Genomic DNA, 13,849 nt, shown 5'->3' with positions numbered 1-13,849 from the left:
CTTTTGTAAATAATTACCGTCCAATATCTAAATTAAGTACAGTATCAAAACTTTTCGAAAAATTATTAGAACCTAAATTATCTACATTATTTAATAGAATATTAATTGATGAACAACACGGTTTTCGACCTCAGAAATCGACATCCTCTAACTTACTAATATACTATACTGAAATTCTTAATGTCATTGAAAACAAAGGGCAAGTAGACGCCATTTATACAGACCTAAGTAAAGCATTCGACTCAGTTGATCACGGAATTTTAATCAACAAACTGAACATGTACGGTATTAGCGGCCCGTTATTATCTTGGTTAAGTTCTTATCTAACAGGGAGGACGCAGCAAGTTATCGTTTTAGGCAAAGTGTCATCTTCTTTCAATACATTTTCGGGTGTCCCACAAGGTGGACACTTATCACCCTTGCTCTTTTTACTATTCATAAATGATGTTAAACTTTTATTCAAATTTTGTAAATTTTCGTTATTTGCAGATGATTTGAAAATGTATATCAAAATTAATTCGGTAAATGACTGTGAAAAGCTACAATCTGATCTTGTAGATTTTCAAATTGGTGTTCGACGAACAAACTAAAAATTAATATTGATAAATGTGCCATAATATCGTTTACCAGACGGAAAAACCCTTTAATCCACAAATATTCCTTAGATAATCACCCAATTACGTTAGTTTCCTCCATTAAAGATCTTGGCATCATACTTTCTAATGACCTATCATTTAACGAACATATATCCTATATCTACTCAAAATCCATGCGTATGCTAGGATTTGTTAAACGACAGTGCTGTGATTTCAACAATATTATTTGTTTGAAGACCTTGTACTGTTCACTCGTTCGTTCAGGTCTTGAATATGGATCCATAATTTGGAACCCTTACCAAAGTGGCCTGATTCAACGTTTGGACCGTGTCCAATGTAACTTCTTAAGACACTTAGTTTTTAAGTTTGAACTTAACGTTTCGGGATAGCTTAGGACGTGAATTGGGTTTACATTCTCTTACGTCTAGACGTACATTTAATGATGTGTCATTTATATTTAAACTATTAAATAATAAGATAAGTAGCCCTGAGATACTTGAAAGAGTAAACTGGAAAGTTCCCGCTTTAATGCTCGAACCACGACTACTTTTCATGTACCATTCCACTCGCAGTCTTACAGTTTAACGAGCCTTTAAGTCGTATGCTAAGAAATTGCAATAGTGTTGCTTTTGACTTTAATTTTGAAAATGAATTTAAACTACGCTGTTTATGTCTAGGCTACGGATAGATACATAATTTATAATATTTATATGTAATGTAATAGCATAACTATATTGTAAATATTGAACTTAAATTCTTTTTGTCATAATTCTAAATTCCTTGTAATAATTCTATAATTCTAGTAATATTAATATTAATCTTTTGTGTTATAGTATAATTTATGTACACTCTTTGCCCTGGGGGCGTTAATAATAATAAATAAATAAATAATAATAATAAATAAATAAATAAACAGTGGTGGCGTCACAAGGGTTCTAGGTCTCATGGCTGTTTTTGGGTGGATGGGTAATCAATGCCGTATTAGTACACAACATGTAATTTGTTAGTACAACATTTTTTATATTAAGAATTTTATCCAACAATTTTGGAGGTGGGTGGTTCTTAAAATTATGAATGAAAAATGTTCACACCACCCCTAAGTATATAGATGTATGTTAACTGTTTTATATTGTTACTATGTATTTTATATAGTAAACATTAAATGTAGATTATAAAATTATGATCTAAATACTTTAATTTATACTTACCAGATCTTCCTACTTTTATGGAAATATTTTTCCAGATATCATTTTTCATGGTAATGTCTTTATGGCTTGACTTTGACAGGTCATAAAGTACAGGATTATTACGTACTTCTTCGATTAATATTTCCTCTTGATCAGCCAAAAATATAACTTTGGCAACATTTTGTGATTCAGCCATGGTATTTAAATATAAGTAGGTACTCGTATAGTAGAGTATAGAATTAAATCGAAAATGATAGCAAATGCCGCTGGCGACTGTCGCTTTACACTGCTTTCGACTGAGTAGAGCCGCGTGTCGCAGCGACTCACTCATAGTCACAAAGCCGGAATCGCTCATTGGAAACCAGTCCATAGGAATCGCGTAAACGCAGTGCGGCCGCGGCTGGCCACTGCGGCTAGCCGCGCCTTGGACACCGTACCTTAAGGGCCGCCTTTTATATTAATATTAAAGCTTTACGGCTACGGCTCCAATAGCTGATATATATCATATTATACTTATACTATTGTATACCAGCTATAGCTATAACAGCTGCTTATAATATTATTTATCTTGTTCAGCCATAAGGGCTTTAATTTATTTATTATCATAATTTTGTATACCTTGGTGTTGCTGTGATTTTTATATATTTTTAAATATTATTATTGATATTGTGTATTATATAGCAACTTATTTACCAGCAATCGTGTTACCATTTATTTAATTTTAATTTAATTATTGTATACACACCTACATATATACACACAACACACAGATAATACACATAATTATACTACACGCATTACGTAGCTCGACAGTTTTTGCCCGGCGATCCCGACCGCATATTACCATTATGCACACGAAATAAAACCCATTCGAAAATACGGCTTTCTCATTGGTTCCACATTTGGCGCGATAAATGAAATCAAATTATTATTATTTAATATAATAATATTTATATATACTTATTTAGGTGTAAGATCATTATTATAACTTTTACTTCTTTTACTACTTTTTACTAACTTTTATCAGGTTCATACTTAGCATTATTTTAACGTACCCCCTCTAATTTATTCTTGACAGAAGATATTTAAATATTTTAAACACTTAATTCATAATCATGCAATAGAAATATTTATTTTAAACAATGCCATGTCCAACCCATTTTAAAATATTTTGTAGATAAATCATATTATATAAATACAATAATACCATGGTCCATGACGTGTCACCATGCCACCATCACTATATTCAGATTAAATAGATTTTTATACAAAATTTAAAATAAGACCTACAAGTATAGTATAAAAAAAGGAGGTGTGAGTTATAAACCTAATAATTAAATCTAAAATACTTATTTAAATATTAGATCATTATTATTATTATTTTTAAGTATGAAATAGATAATTGGGAAAAATAAGAATATTATCTTATGAAATATATTGAATTATATTGAAATAAATTATAATTGTAAAAATGATTTACCAACTGTATGATTTATCTTTTTGTTGTCATCTTAGAAAACAATATGTTTAAAACATTTTTTTAGCCTAACCTATGAATTAAATTTTAAACAGTTATGTAATTGTATATTTATTTTTTACCAATTATAATTTATCATTAGGATTTTTATTAATTTATAACTCCATGTAATAAAATTTATTTATATATTATAATTCTTGCTACCAATAATTAATTTATAGTAGCTATCAAATATGCATTGTTAAATACTTATTTATATGTTAGATCACATTATTTTTATTATTTTAAGTATGAAATAGATAGGTAATTGAGAAAAATAAGAATATTATCTTATGAACCTCATAGGTTATTTTTACATTTAAATTTAAAATGAGTTCTAAGAATTTTGAAATTGTAATGCTCATAACTAAAATGTGATATCCATTAGATTACCTTTATACTTACTTTTAAATTCAATAATATTGAATATAACAGAGTTAAATGGATTATTGATTAATAGGTACCATACAATTTGCTCTTTTATGTATTTGTAATATGGGGACAACACAACGGGTGATTGTCCTCTTAAGAATAAATAATAATGACTAATGACATATTTCTATTTCAATATTTGTATGAAAAGTAACACCATATAAGGAATGAATTGATTTTTTTTTTAAAGTTATTCTTTTAATTAATATATTACAAATAATCAATGAGATTTTCCATTAGTCAAACAAAGTTTAATGTTTTGTAATAGTTTCCTGGGGTTTTTTTTAGATGGACCATGATCACTTAAAGCTGGTCTACCTACAACAAAATCAAATTTGTTAAGACATAATATTGTTATTTTATTGGTATTTTATTATAAATTACCTGATGGTAAACGCTTGCTACCTCTTGTTATCCCTGGTCTTCGCCTAGAAATTGTAGCCGGCTGTACTCTAATAGCTGCACCATCTTTATGCCGTAATGGTATTGTCATAGAACCAGCAGTTGCTAAAAATGTATTAAATTGCCCTTCTGTTTTTACTTTATCCAATCTATTTTTAAATTGAAGTAAATTTTCAAGAGTAGATTGATTGAACTTTTTTACATTGTTAGTCAATAAAGTTTTTATATCTTCCAATACAGTAAAACTATCCTGTATATTTGGTATCAGACTATCTGCATTGAATACTGGTATACTTTTTATCAACATTTGTTTTTTTGTAATATCATGATCATTTTCATGTGTGTTATGTACATCTTGTTTGTGTATTTCTGTTATAGGCAAGTGTACTAGATGAGTCTCATGTTGCTGGTATAATGCCTCTTTAGGTATAAGTCCTTCATAAAATGTCTTACTGGGCGCTTTATCGCCCAATACTAATTTTGATATTGAAAATTTATCCTCTACAGTTATAGGTGGAAAATTAACCCAATACATTTAAAAAATACATAAATTATTCCTTGGTGTTTACAAAATCTTCCGTACATACCATCCTTACAAGAGCAAATTCCTATACTTGGCTCAACACAATACATCAGTTGTTGGTTATTTTGACTAGGAACATAGTAATGCTCATTTTCTACAATAATTTTATCTTTTGTAATATAATTACTTTTCTTGATTATGCTTTCAAAATACAATCTAGCTGTAGCTTTTCTGTCGTTGGAAAACTCAAGGCATTTTTTTTTATAATACTCTTCTAATTTTGTGCAACAAAAATCTACAAGTGAAACTACATTATATGCTTTTACTCGGCATAACACATTTTCTTTAAAAATTCTAACTGACACCTCACTATAATTATTTGTGTGATGGCCTCTAGTTGTATGGTCCCTCCAAGCTAAACACCAACGCTCTTTGTGCTCCCAGTGATGTACAATTACATATTTCTGCCATTTTGGATATATACTCCCTGCATCAAGAGTAGAGTAAAATGCTTTTTGAGCTTCTTCAGCAGTATCAGAATATAACATCTTCCTAAATGCTTGCATCATTAATGTCCGATGTTCTTTCTTTATACTATTTTTGCTATCCCATAATCATCTCCAGACTGCTTGCATAACGTGAAAAATACATAAAAGTGAAGTTGAATTTGGCCATACTGTCATAAGAGCATTTATTTCAGCATCAGAATTATCAGTTAAAAATATAGAAGGATAACCTTGTCCTCCAAATGCATTTTTGACATTTTCCTTAATTAGAGTAAATCCACTTTTATATGCTTTTTCACTCTGACCTTGTGTAATTATCACACCTAAAGGAGCAGCGCCAGCTGCACATGGCGTCAATAAAAAAGTTACACAATGGTTCTGTGGATCACATGAACTTGTTGAGTCAACAAATACTATTTTTTTTGAAAGAGGTAAATCATGGGCTCGTTTCATGATTGGCGTTAATATTAACACAGCAAATGGTTCAGATTGGAAAAATATTGAAACTCCACTTTCAGAATAGGTTTCTTTTTTTTCTTCTAATTTCTAGATTAATATATTAACTATTTATTAATTGAGTTATAATGATTGATTTAAATTATTTTTAGCACCCTAGTCACAAATCTGACATTTTTATTTCTATAACTTATTAACAGTTTGTTTCATCAATTTTACTTAATACTAATTTGGAATTAAGATAAAAAAAACTAATAATCATAAAAAAATTCATGACGGGGTGTCAACTTGATTTGTTCCAACATGATATTATTACAACAAATGTATAGGGACATGTAATTATTTACCTATATAAGATAATAAATGTGTACATTTACTGATTAACTTTATATATACATTTAAACTGTAAATAAAGATTAAATCAATTATAAAGTATGTGAATTTAATGTACCATTTTAAGTCAATTATATTTCTTTAAAATGTAAACTAATGTTATATCGATTTTAAATATTGAAAATATCGCTAATAATAATTAATATTGTTCTACAAATTTTTTTAAACATTTTACATACCAGAACTTGAAAAAGTATTGTTTATGCCTAAATACTTGGTGGATAACTATTTTATTTTATCGATTAAAATATATATAGTTACCTTGATAACCCCTTGTCCAGTACGTGGTCCCAGATTTAACACTCTCCATTGGTCATGCCAATTTTGAATTGTTCTATATGTTGGATTAATTCCTGCATATGCAAAATCTTCAATAGGACAATCAGATATAGTTAAAACACTTTCATGATACCTATAGCCAAAACCGAATTGTTGTAAAAATATAAACCCATTAAGATTATTTTAAATATTAAAATAGTTTTATAGGTAGGTAAATGGTAAATTGAAAGTGTAGTTTAAAAATTAAAAATACAAAGGTTTTACTATTAGCAATAGACTATCATTTTTTAAAATCTATTATAAGGTGAATCAACAAAACATAATAACTTTAATTCTAGTATCCTTTTATTTATAAGTGAAGTTTAAAAAAAAGAACCCACCGCATTGCTTCAGATATGGTCATACCATCTGTGAAATATTCTTCAAACTTCATTCTAAGATCCTTGTTTGCACTTAAGTATCTCAGTGCTTCAGCAGTGTTTAAATTATGGTTATGATCATTTACAATAGTGATTATAGCTAGCAATCCATCCTGAAATATATTTAACAACGCATATTTAGTAGCTACTATAAATTAATTATTGGTAGTAAGAATTATAATATATAAATACATTTTATTACATACTGTTATAAATTAATAAAAATCCTAATGATAAATTATAATTGGTAAAAAATAAATATACAATAACATAACTTACATAACTGTTTAAAATTTAATTTATAGGTAAGGCTAAAAAAAATGTTTTCTTACTTTGACAAATGGATCTGTTTTCCTCGTAGAAACAGTATCAACTTTGATGACAATTTTAATTGTGGCTTTACAGTATGTATTTTTTGATCTACCTCTTTTATTGTTGTCTCTATCAACCTTGTGGTAAGAGCTATGATGGCACACATATTGTTTTCTAAGATGACAATAAAAAGATAAATCATACAGTTGGTAAATCATTTTTACAATTATAATTTATTTCAATATAAAAAGTTAATAAAGAGACTAACCTGCATTGAATGTATTTACCGTTAGGGACAGATGTCCTAACATTCCACTTAGTACAAGTTTTAAAAGAAAATTCTTCTATCCAATTTGCCATACTTGATAAATCATTTAAATTTGACCGTATTGTTGTAATGTCATCATTAATTACAGTTATTATGTTTTTAAATGATGAAGGGAGATTTTCAAGAGTTAATTTAAGAATCATCTTTTAACTTTAAGAAATTTACCATAAAAATAATAATAATGAATTTGGATAAATAAACTCAAAACATTAATAATTTATGTGATAATAACTTTTTTTAATTGTCTTATATATATAAATATTATAAAATACAGCATAATTTTTTCTAAAAATAACCACCCATTCCAAATAATATTATACTAATGACAAAAATAATAATTTATTCAACAAAACCAAAATAACATAATTACTAATTTAAATACTAGTAATATGAGTTAAAATTTTTATATTATTTATTATAATAATAATATATAAATAATATAATAATATAATAATATATTTCATAAGACAATATTCTTATTTTTCCCAATTATCTATTTCATACTTAAAAATAATAATAATAATGATCTAATATTTAAATAAGTATTTTAGATTTAATTATTAGGTTTATAACTCACACCTCCTTTTTTTATACTATACTTGTAGGTCTTTTTAAATTTTGTATAAAAATCTATTTAATCTGAATATAGTGATGGTGGCATGGTGACACGTCATGGACCATGGTATTATTGTATTTATATAATATGATTTATCTACAAAATATTTTAAAATGGGTTGGACATGGCATTGTTTAAAATAAATATTTCTATTGCATGATTATGAATTAAGTGTTTAAAATATTTAAATATCTTCTGTCAAGAATAAATTAGAGGGGGTACGTTAAAATAATGCTAAGTATGAACCTGATAAAAGTTAGTAAAAAGTAGTAAAAGAAGTAAAAAGTTATAATAATGATCTTACACCTAAATAAGTATATATATAATATTATTATATTAAATAATAATAATTTGATTTCATTTATCGCGCCAAATGTGGAACCAATGAGAAAGCCGTATTTTCGTATGGGTTTTATTTCGTGTGCATAATGGTAATATGCATCCCGACCACTGCTGTTCGAGCTATTACATCACCACACACCCAGCTAGTCCTCGCACATTCAAGACCTAGGTGTTAGTGGTGAGCAATATTCGTAGATGTCCGGGGTGCGCGTATTATCGTCATATTCTCCCGGCCCGTTCACAATCGTTTCAAACAAAAAAGTTAAAACTTCTGTCACAGATGTTTTAATTGCTATGCTCAAAGAAAAAGAAGAAAATAAAAAACAAAGAGAACTAAACTGTGAAAGGCGCCATAATGAAAAAATTGATTTGCTTAGAGCTCTTTTAAATAATAAGTGAAATTTTAGTCGTTTAAATTTTTTAATTGTTATAAATGTTATTTAAATTTCTTACATAAGTTAATTTATTTTAGTTTTATAATATTATATTATATGTTTTATTATTTAATAATAAAACAAATGTCATTCCTATTAAATGTATGAATTACAATGAGTTTGATAATATTAGGAGTTTTGTCATTCCTTTTGTACGAGGATCTAAAGATCTTGGATTTAAATCTGCTAATATTATATGCTGAGGTTCTTCTCGTAGTAGTTCTGTGATAATGATATCATCTGACTCTGAACACATATTGTGTAAAACACAACAAGCCAGAACAAAATTGGCATCTTTTTCAGTCAATGCAAAATCTAATTTTAATAATTGACGAAAACGCCCTTTTAAAAGGCCGAAAGTGTTTTCTATGACAACTCTTGTTTTAGAATGATTTTATTAAACTGTTTTTCGGTAACAGTAAGATTACCATAATCTTTAAATGGAGTTATTATGTTCTCTTTCAAAGGGTAAGTTGAATCAGCTAATATATGGAACTTAGATCCACACACTTCATACAAATATTGGTCTTTATAAATAAATGACATTTGTAGAATCCGTGCATCATGCATTTTACCAGGGGTCCCAGTGAAAACATCAAGGAATTTTTCTTAGCATCACAAATAGCTTGAAGTGTTATAGAACAATCATGGTGCCTATTGACATATGTAGATCTAATTTTATGTTTAGGTTTCTTATGCTAATGTAAGTACCATGTATTGCACCAAGAATGTTTGGTATACCAGCAATCTAAAATAAAATGCATTTAAATTGTTATGGTTACACTTGGAATATTTATGTTTAAAATTGTATAGTATACACCATAACATGTTCTCAGATTCTTTAGATTCTGAGCAAAGCGTTAGGTTATTTTTACAATGATGTGTGATTTTACTTTCTAGATTTTTTAATGGTTAAATATGGTAATAGGAATGAACAAAATCTACATTTTGAAAACTCCAAGAGTGTGGTAAATAGGAAAATAATAATAATGTAACTCAGTTATAAAAAGTAGGGGGAATTAAGTAAGCTTTAATTTGAGACAAATGAAAATAGATCCAATATCATGCTTAAGTAAGGAAAACTTTGAAATTAAATTTAACACATCCATTACAAAGATCCCTCGCAGCTGCTCAACACCTAATTTATAGCAAAGTGGTACACACCCACTTGCCCACCTATAGTTGATTTTCTTCAAGCTATAATTTTAAGTGTAATAATATTATTTTTAAATAAACATTTTAGCTACTAGAACATTATTGTTATTAACATTAATTAATTATTTATAAATAATGTAGATACTTTTTTAAATTCATCAGATGTTTCTTTTTTTTTCTCATTTGTATTGGACATTTTAATAATATCAGGCATAATATTTAATAAAAAACCAATAACTCTTTCAATTACATGAAAACATGTAGATTCACTACAATTAAACACCTGAGCTGTTATTCTAAGAACGGTTTTATTACCTGCAAACCTAAAATAAAAATTTACCTAATTAATAAAAAAAATGCAAAGAACTGAAACTATATTTATATTTACAGTGGTAGTCAAATGGTTTTATTATGTGGAGGGAGGGGTATATGGTTGATTTTTAACATACACTAATAATTTATTAAAAATATAATTTATGGTTACCATTTTATACCTAAATGTAAGATATTGTAAAGGAGTTTTAATCTTTTATTAATTCCACCGAACTTTTTTATTTATTGATTCCGATGGCTATCAATTTTGCCGGATATTTGTTTATGTTGATTCCACTGACTGTATATTTTTTAATCAATAGTATAAGATATACCCAGTTTACCATATTTTTTTAAAATTTAAATATAAACATTTCAAAAAACAATTCAAACATTCTTGTAAGTAAAATTTATTAAAATAGTAAAATAATAAAAATAATATATTTTAAAATTTTTTTAGAAAACGCTAAAAAAGCAAAATTAATTTAGTAACAATAAAATAAATAATAATATAATGTTTAACAATTTATTTGGTTAATGCCAAAAACGCAAAAAAAAATAGTAAAAATAAAATAAATTATAGTAAATAATGTAAAATGTAATAATAAACTATAATAATAATATTAATTGATTTATTTTCAGAACAGTGATTTGATGCCAGTTTTATATACTTATTAAATCTATCAATTTTTTATTTTAATTATCTTCAAATTTTAAATTAATTTAAGGCTTTTATATTTTGTTTTTATTAAAACAAATATTTACAAGTATTAACCGGAGGAATCAATAAATAAAAAACTACGGCGGAGTCGATAGCCGGCGGAATCAATAGATTTTTTACAAGTAAAAAGGTCATTTCGCTGCAAATATTGGGGAAAAAATGATGAATGTATCTAACTTCCATTTTACTTCCCTGTATATTTAGAATAGATTAATATTCATATAATAAATGTTGTGTAACTTTCCATAGAAATATGAGTATATGTGCTTCAACTGATACTGTTTTTTTCCTGCAGTATATTTTGGATAAAATCACTTATTTCAAAATCAGAAATATTTTGTACACTGTAACCCGGGAAAGTCTAAAATTCTTCTTAAACTATAAAAAGATAAAATTTAAATCATAGAATTGTATATGTCAAAAAAATTTAAGAAACTAGGTACTGGTAAGTAGTCTACAAAGTCATACTTCATCATCTGTAAATTTATGAACAACCTTTTCAACAACATTTCGGATTTTTGGTTTTGAATGAACGTAGTCATTAGAAAGTATAATACAAAACCATTGCTCATCGTCAGAGGAGTCGGAAGATGATGATGATGATAAAACACCCGATCTCACCAACATAGAAAGTTTCTTGTTATGATCCATAGTTAACTTTCAAGTAGGTATAAAGGTATACCAAATATAAATACTTTAAGAAAGCATTATACATACAAGTAACAAAATACAAAATATAATTCAATATTGAATTTAAGAGATTTGGTTAAAAACGTATAACTATTTTAAGTGGCCATTAAGTAAATAATAATTATGATAATAATTAATAATATGATAAATAGGAAATTAGATAATAATGTTCCCTGTTATCGAGAAAAACGGTTCATATTTATATAATGCACTCATTGCACTGACAAAATCGGTGGTGCAAATAATGCGCACTGAGTGCACACCAGTGTTGTCAGTGCAATTAAATCGAATACAAAACAACGCACTAGTTCTCTGAATATTGGTTAAATCAAATACATTTTTGCACTGAGTGCAAAAATGCGTCAAATCGATAACGCTATAAGTGTGTGTTTTTCTTTTGATCTTGAAGCAATGTTGTGCTTCAGGTTATTTCTTTATGATTAATGGATTCTCCAACAAAACAAATTGAACCACTTTTACCATTTGCATGTATACTGTCTATTCTACAGCATTCAGTATAGTTCTTAATGGTATATGTGTCAGTAGATTTTGAACCAGTTTCTTGGAAGAACATTATTTTAGATTGTAAAAGAACGATATCCGCATTAATATGAGCTTCATATTTTTTTAAAGACCTTATATTGTGTGACATGCAGGAGAGTGGCATGTTGTGTGTCATAATTCTAGAAAAGCGTGGAATAAGATCACAACTTGGTGTCCTGAGTCTGCACATTTCATGTTCAACTTTTGCAGAAGGTTTTGGTGGCTTTGCAGGAAAGTAGTCTATACGCAAACCTTGAGCCGAAGTATCTCGACTACATCCTACATATAATATATTGCACTTCAAGAGTTTTTGAGGTATATGAAATGCTACAGATTGATATGTGGCACCTTGACTTTTGTGTACCGTCAATGCCAAAGCTTCCACTAAGGGCAATTGCATTCTAGTTACTTTATGGTGCTCTGCATTACCGAGTTGAAATTCTAATTTTATAATTTCAATTGGTGTCCACTTGCACATATCATCTGTGTGTTCGCCTTCGGTTTTAGTTTGTTTTTATCTTCTGTCTGGTTAGTGACCCCACATCTGGCTCATCAAACTTGATCCAAACTCTTTTTGCAACTTCTTTACCTCCTGCAGTCTGTTCTTTGTTTATTTGCATGAGTTCTCCGATTGCACCGTTCACTATGCCGTCTTCGGTTGAAATGTTTGCTATCACCATGTATTTAGCTGTTTCTTTTAAAACTACCTTAAAGCTAAACCCATAGTCTTTTGTCGTGGCAGTTTCTTGGCAGATTCAATATCCGATCGTTTTGCAGACGTATCAATGGCTTCGGATATGAAACTAACTTGATTCATAGAGTTAAGCACTCTCCTGTTCATTTCGTCGACTTCGTTATTAGTAGCCCAAAGATGCATTACTTGTGGTTGAAAAGTAATGTCTAGGTGGGTTATAAGATTTTGAAAATATTTTACATCAGCTTCCTCCAACTGTCCTCTGGCTAACTTTGTTAACATTATTGCAAATTGTTTGTCATCTTTTTGGCGCTTTATTTCAGTCAACTCATAAAACTTAAATGTTTCCCAAATAGATTTAATCGATAACATTTCTACAGCACTTGGAAATTTAGACAATATTTCTTCAAAACTATCGTACAATGGTGTTGCTAATACCGGTGCTAATTGAAAGAAATCGCCAAACACTATTACATTTATGTCCCCAAATGGTTTATTTATTCTTAATATAGACCTCAATCGTTGATCAATGTATCCCAGTGTTTTTATGCCAACCATGGAAATTTCATCAATTATCAAAAGTTTTACATTGGCAAACTGACAACGTAGTGTATTTGAAATATCTGAACTTAACTTTGGTAACAATCCGGCAAATTGATCCAATGGTAATTTGAATGCGGAATGAAGTGTTAATCCTTTTATTCCATATGCAGCATTACCTGTTGGTGCTGTCAGCAATACGGGAGGAAGTGGACAGATCATCTATATCTGGTCTAAGATTGCTATCCGAATTACAGATTGTGCTAATGCACGTATAAGCATTGACTTTCCAGCTCCCGCCGGTCCAGTGACAAATACTTTCATCGCAGGATGACCTTTTCCCCCAATTGACTTCTTATGACATTAGTTGTATGATATAAGAGTTGGCGTTGACCGTCGTTTAGACATCCGATTAAGTCTTTAAACTGTTCATTGTCTATCAGGTGCACTATT

The 13,849-nt window shown here is 28.5% G+C and overlaps 2 protein-coding genes and 2 pseudogenes across 2 annotated transcripts; all 4 read right to left on the bottom strand.

Annotated features, from left to right (window-relative positions):
• Window positions 1-3,897: 3,897 nt before the first annotated feature.
• Window positions 3,898-5,225, bottom strand: LOC126555023 (uncharacterized; annotated as a pseudogene).
• A 971-nt stretch (window positions 5,226-6,196) lies between these two features.
• LOC126555024 (uncharacterized) lies at window positions 6,197-7,433 on the bottom strand. Its single transcript, XM_050209993.1, has 3 exons — window positions 7,042-7,433; window positions 6,671-6,822; window positions 6,197-6,423 (listed from the first exon to the last, which is right to left on the bottom strand). Exons 1-3 carry the CDS (start codon window positions 7,237-7,239, stop codon window positions 6,237-6,239), a joined length of 537 nt encoding a protein of 178 aa, XP_050065950.1. The 5' UTR covers window positions 7,240-7,433; the 3' UTR covers window positions 6,197-6,236.
• A 1,417-nt stretch (window positions 7,434-8,850) lies between these two features.
• LOC126555026 (putative nuclease HARBI1) lies at window positions 8,851-11,580 on the bottom strand (annotated as a pseudogene).
• A 1,285-nt stretch (window positions 11,581-12,865) lies between these two features.
• On the bottom strand, window positions 12,866-13,618 carry LOC126555025 (uncharacterized). Its single transcript, XM_050209994.1, has one exon. The coding sequence runs from the start codon at window positions 13,616-13,618 to the stop codon at window positions 12,866-12,868; it is 753 nt and encodes a 250-aa protein (XP_050065951.1).
• Window positions 13,619-13,849: the final 231 nt, after the last annotated feature.

This window comes from Aphis gossypii, unplaced genomic scaffold, assembly GCF_020184175.1.
Source record: "Aphis gossypii isolate Hap1 unplaced genomic scaffold, ASM2018417v2 Contig00682, whole genome shotgun sequence".
Taxonomy (NCBI): Eukaryota; Metazoa; Arthropoda; class Insecta; order Hemiptera; family Aphididae; genus Aphis; species Aphis gossypii.
Note: the sequence above shows the minus strand (reverse complement) of the source record. Positions and strands in the feature narration are given on the sequence as shown.

Bases quoted from the DNA above. Each gene is read 5' to 3' on its own strand.
- LOC126555024 (XM_050209993.1), bottom strand. From the start codon at position 7,239: ATGATTTACCAACTGTATGATTTATCTTTTTATTGTCATCTTAGAAAA. The intron at 6,823-7,041 runs GTAAGAAAACAT...AATATATTTCAG, and splicing joins AAACAGATCCATTTGTCAAA to GATGGATTGCTAGCTATAAT. The intron at 6,424-6,670 runs GTGGGTTCTTTT...TTTTGGCTATAG, and splicing joins ACCATATCTGAAGCAATGCG to GTATCATGAAAGTGTTTTAA.
- LOC126555025 (XM_050209994.1), bottom strand. From the start codon at position 13,618: ATGATCTGTCCACTTCCTCCCGTATTGCTGACAGCACCAACAGGTAAT.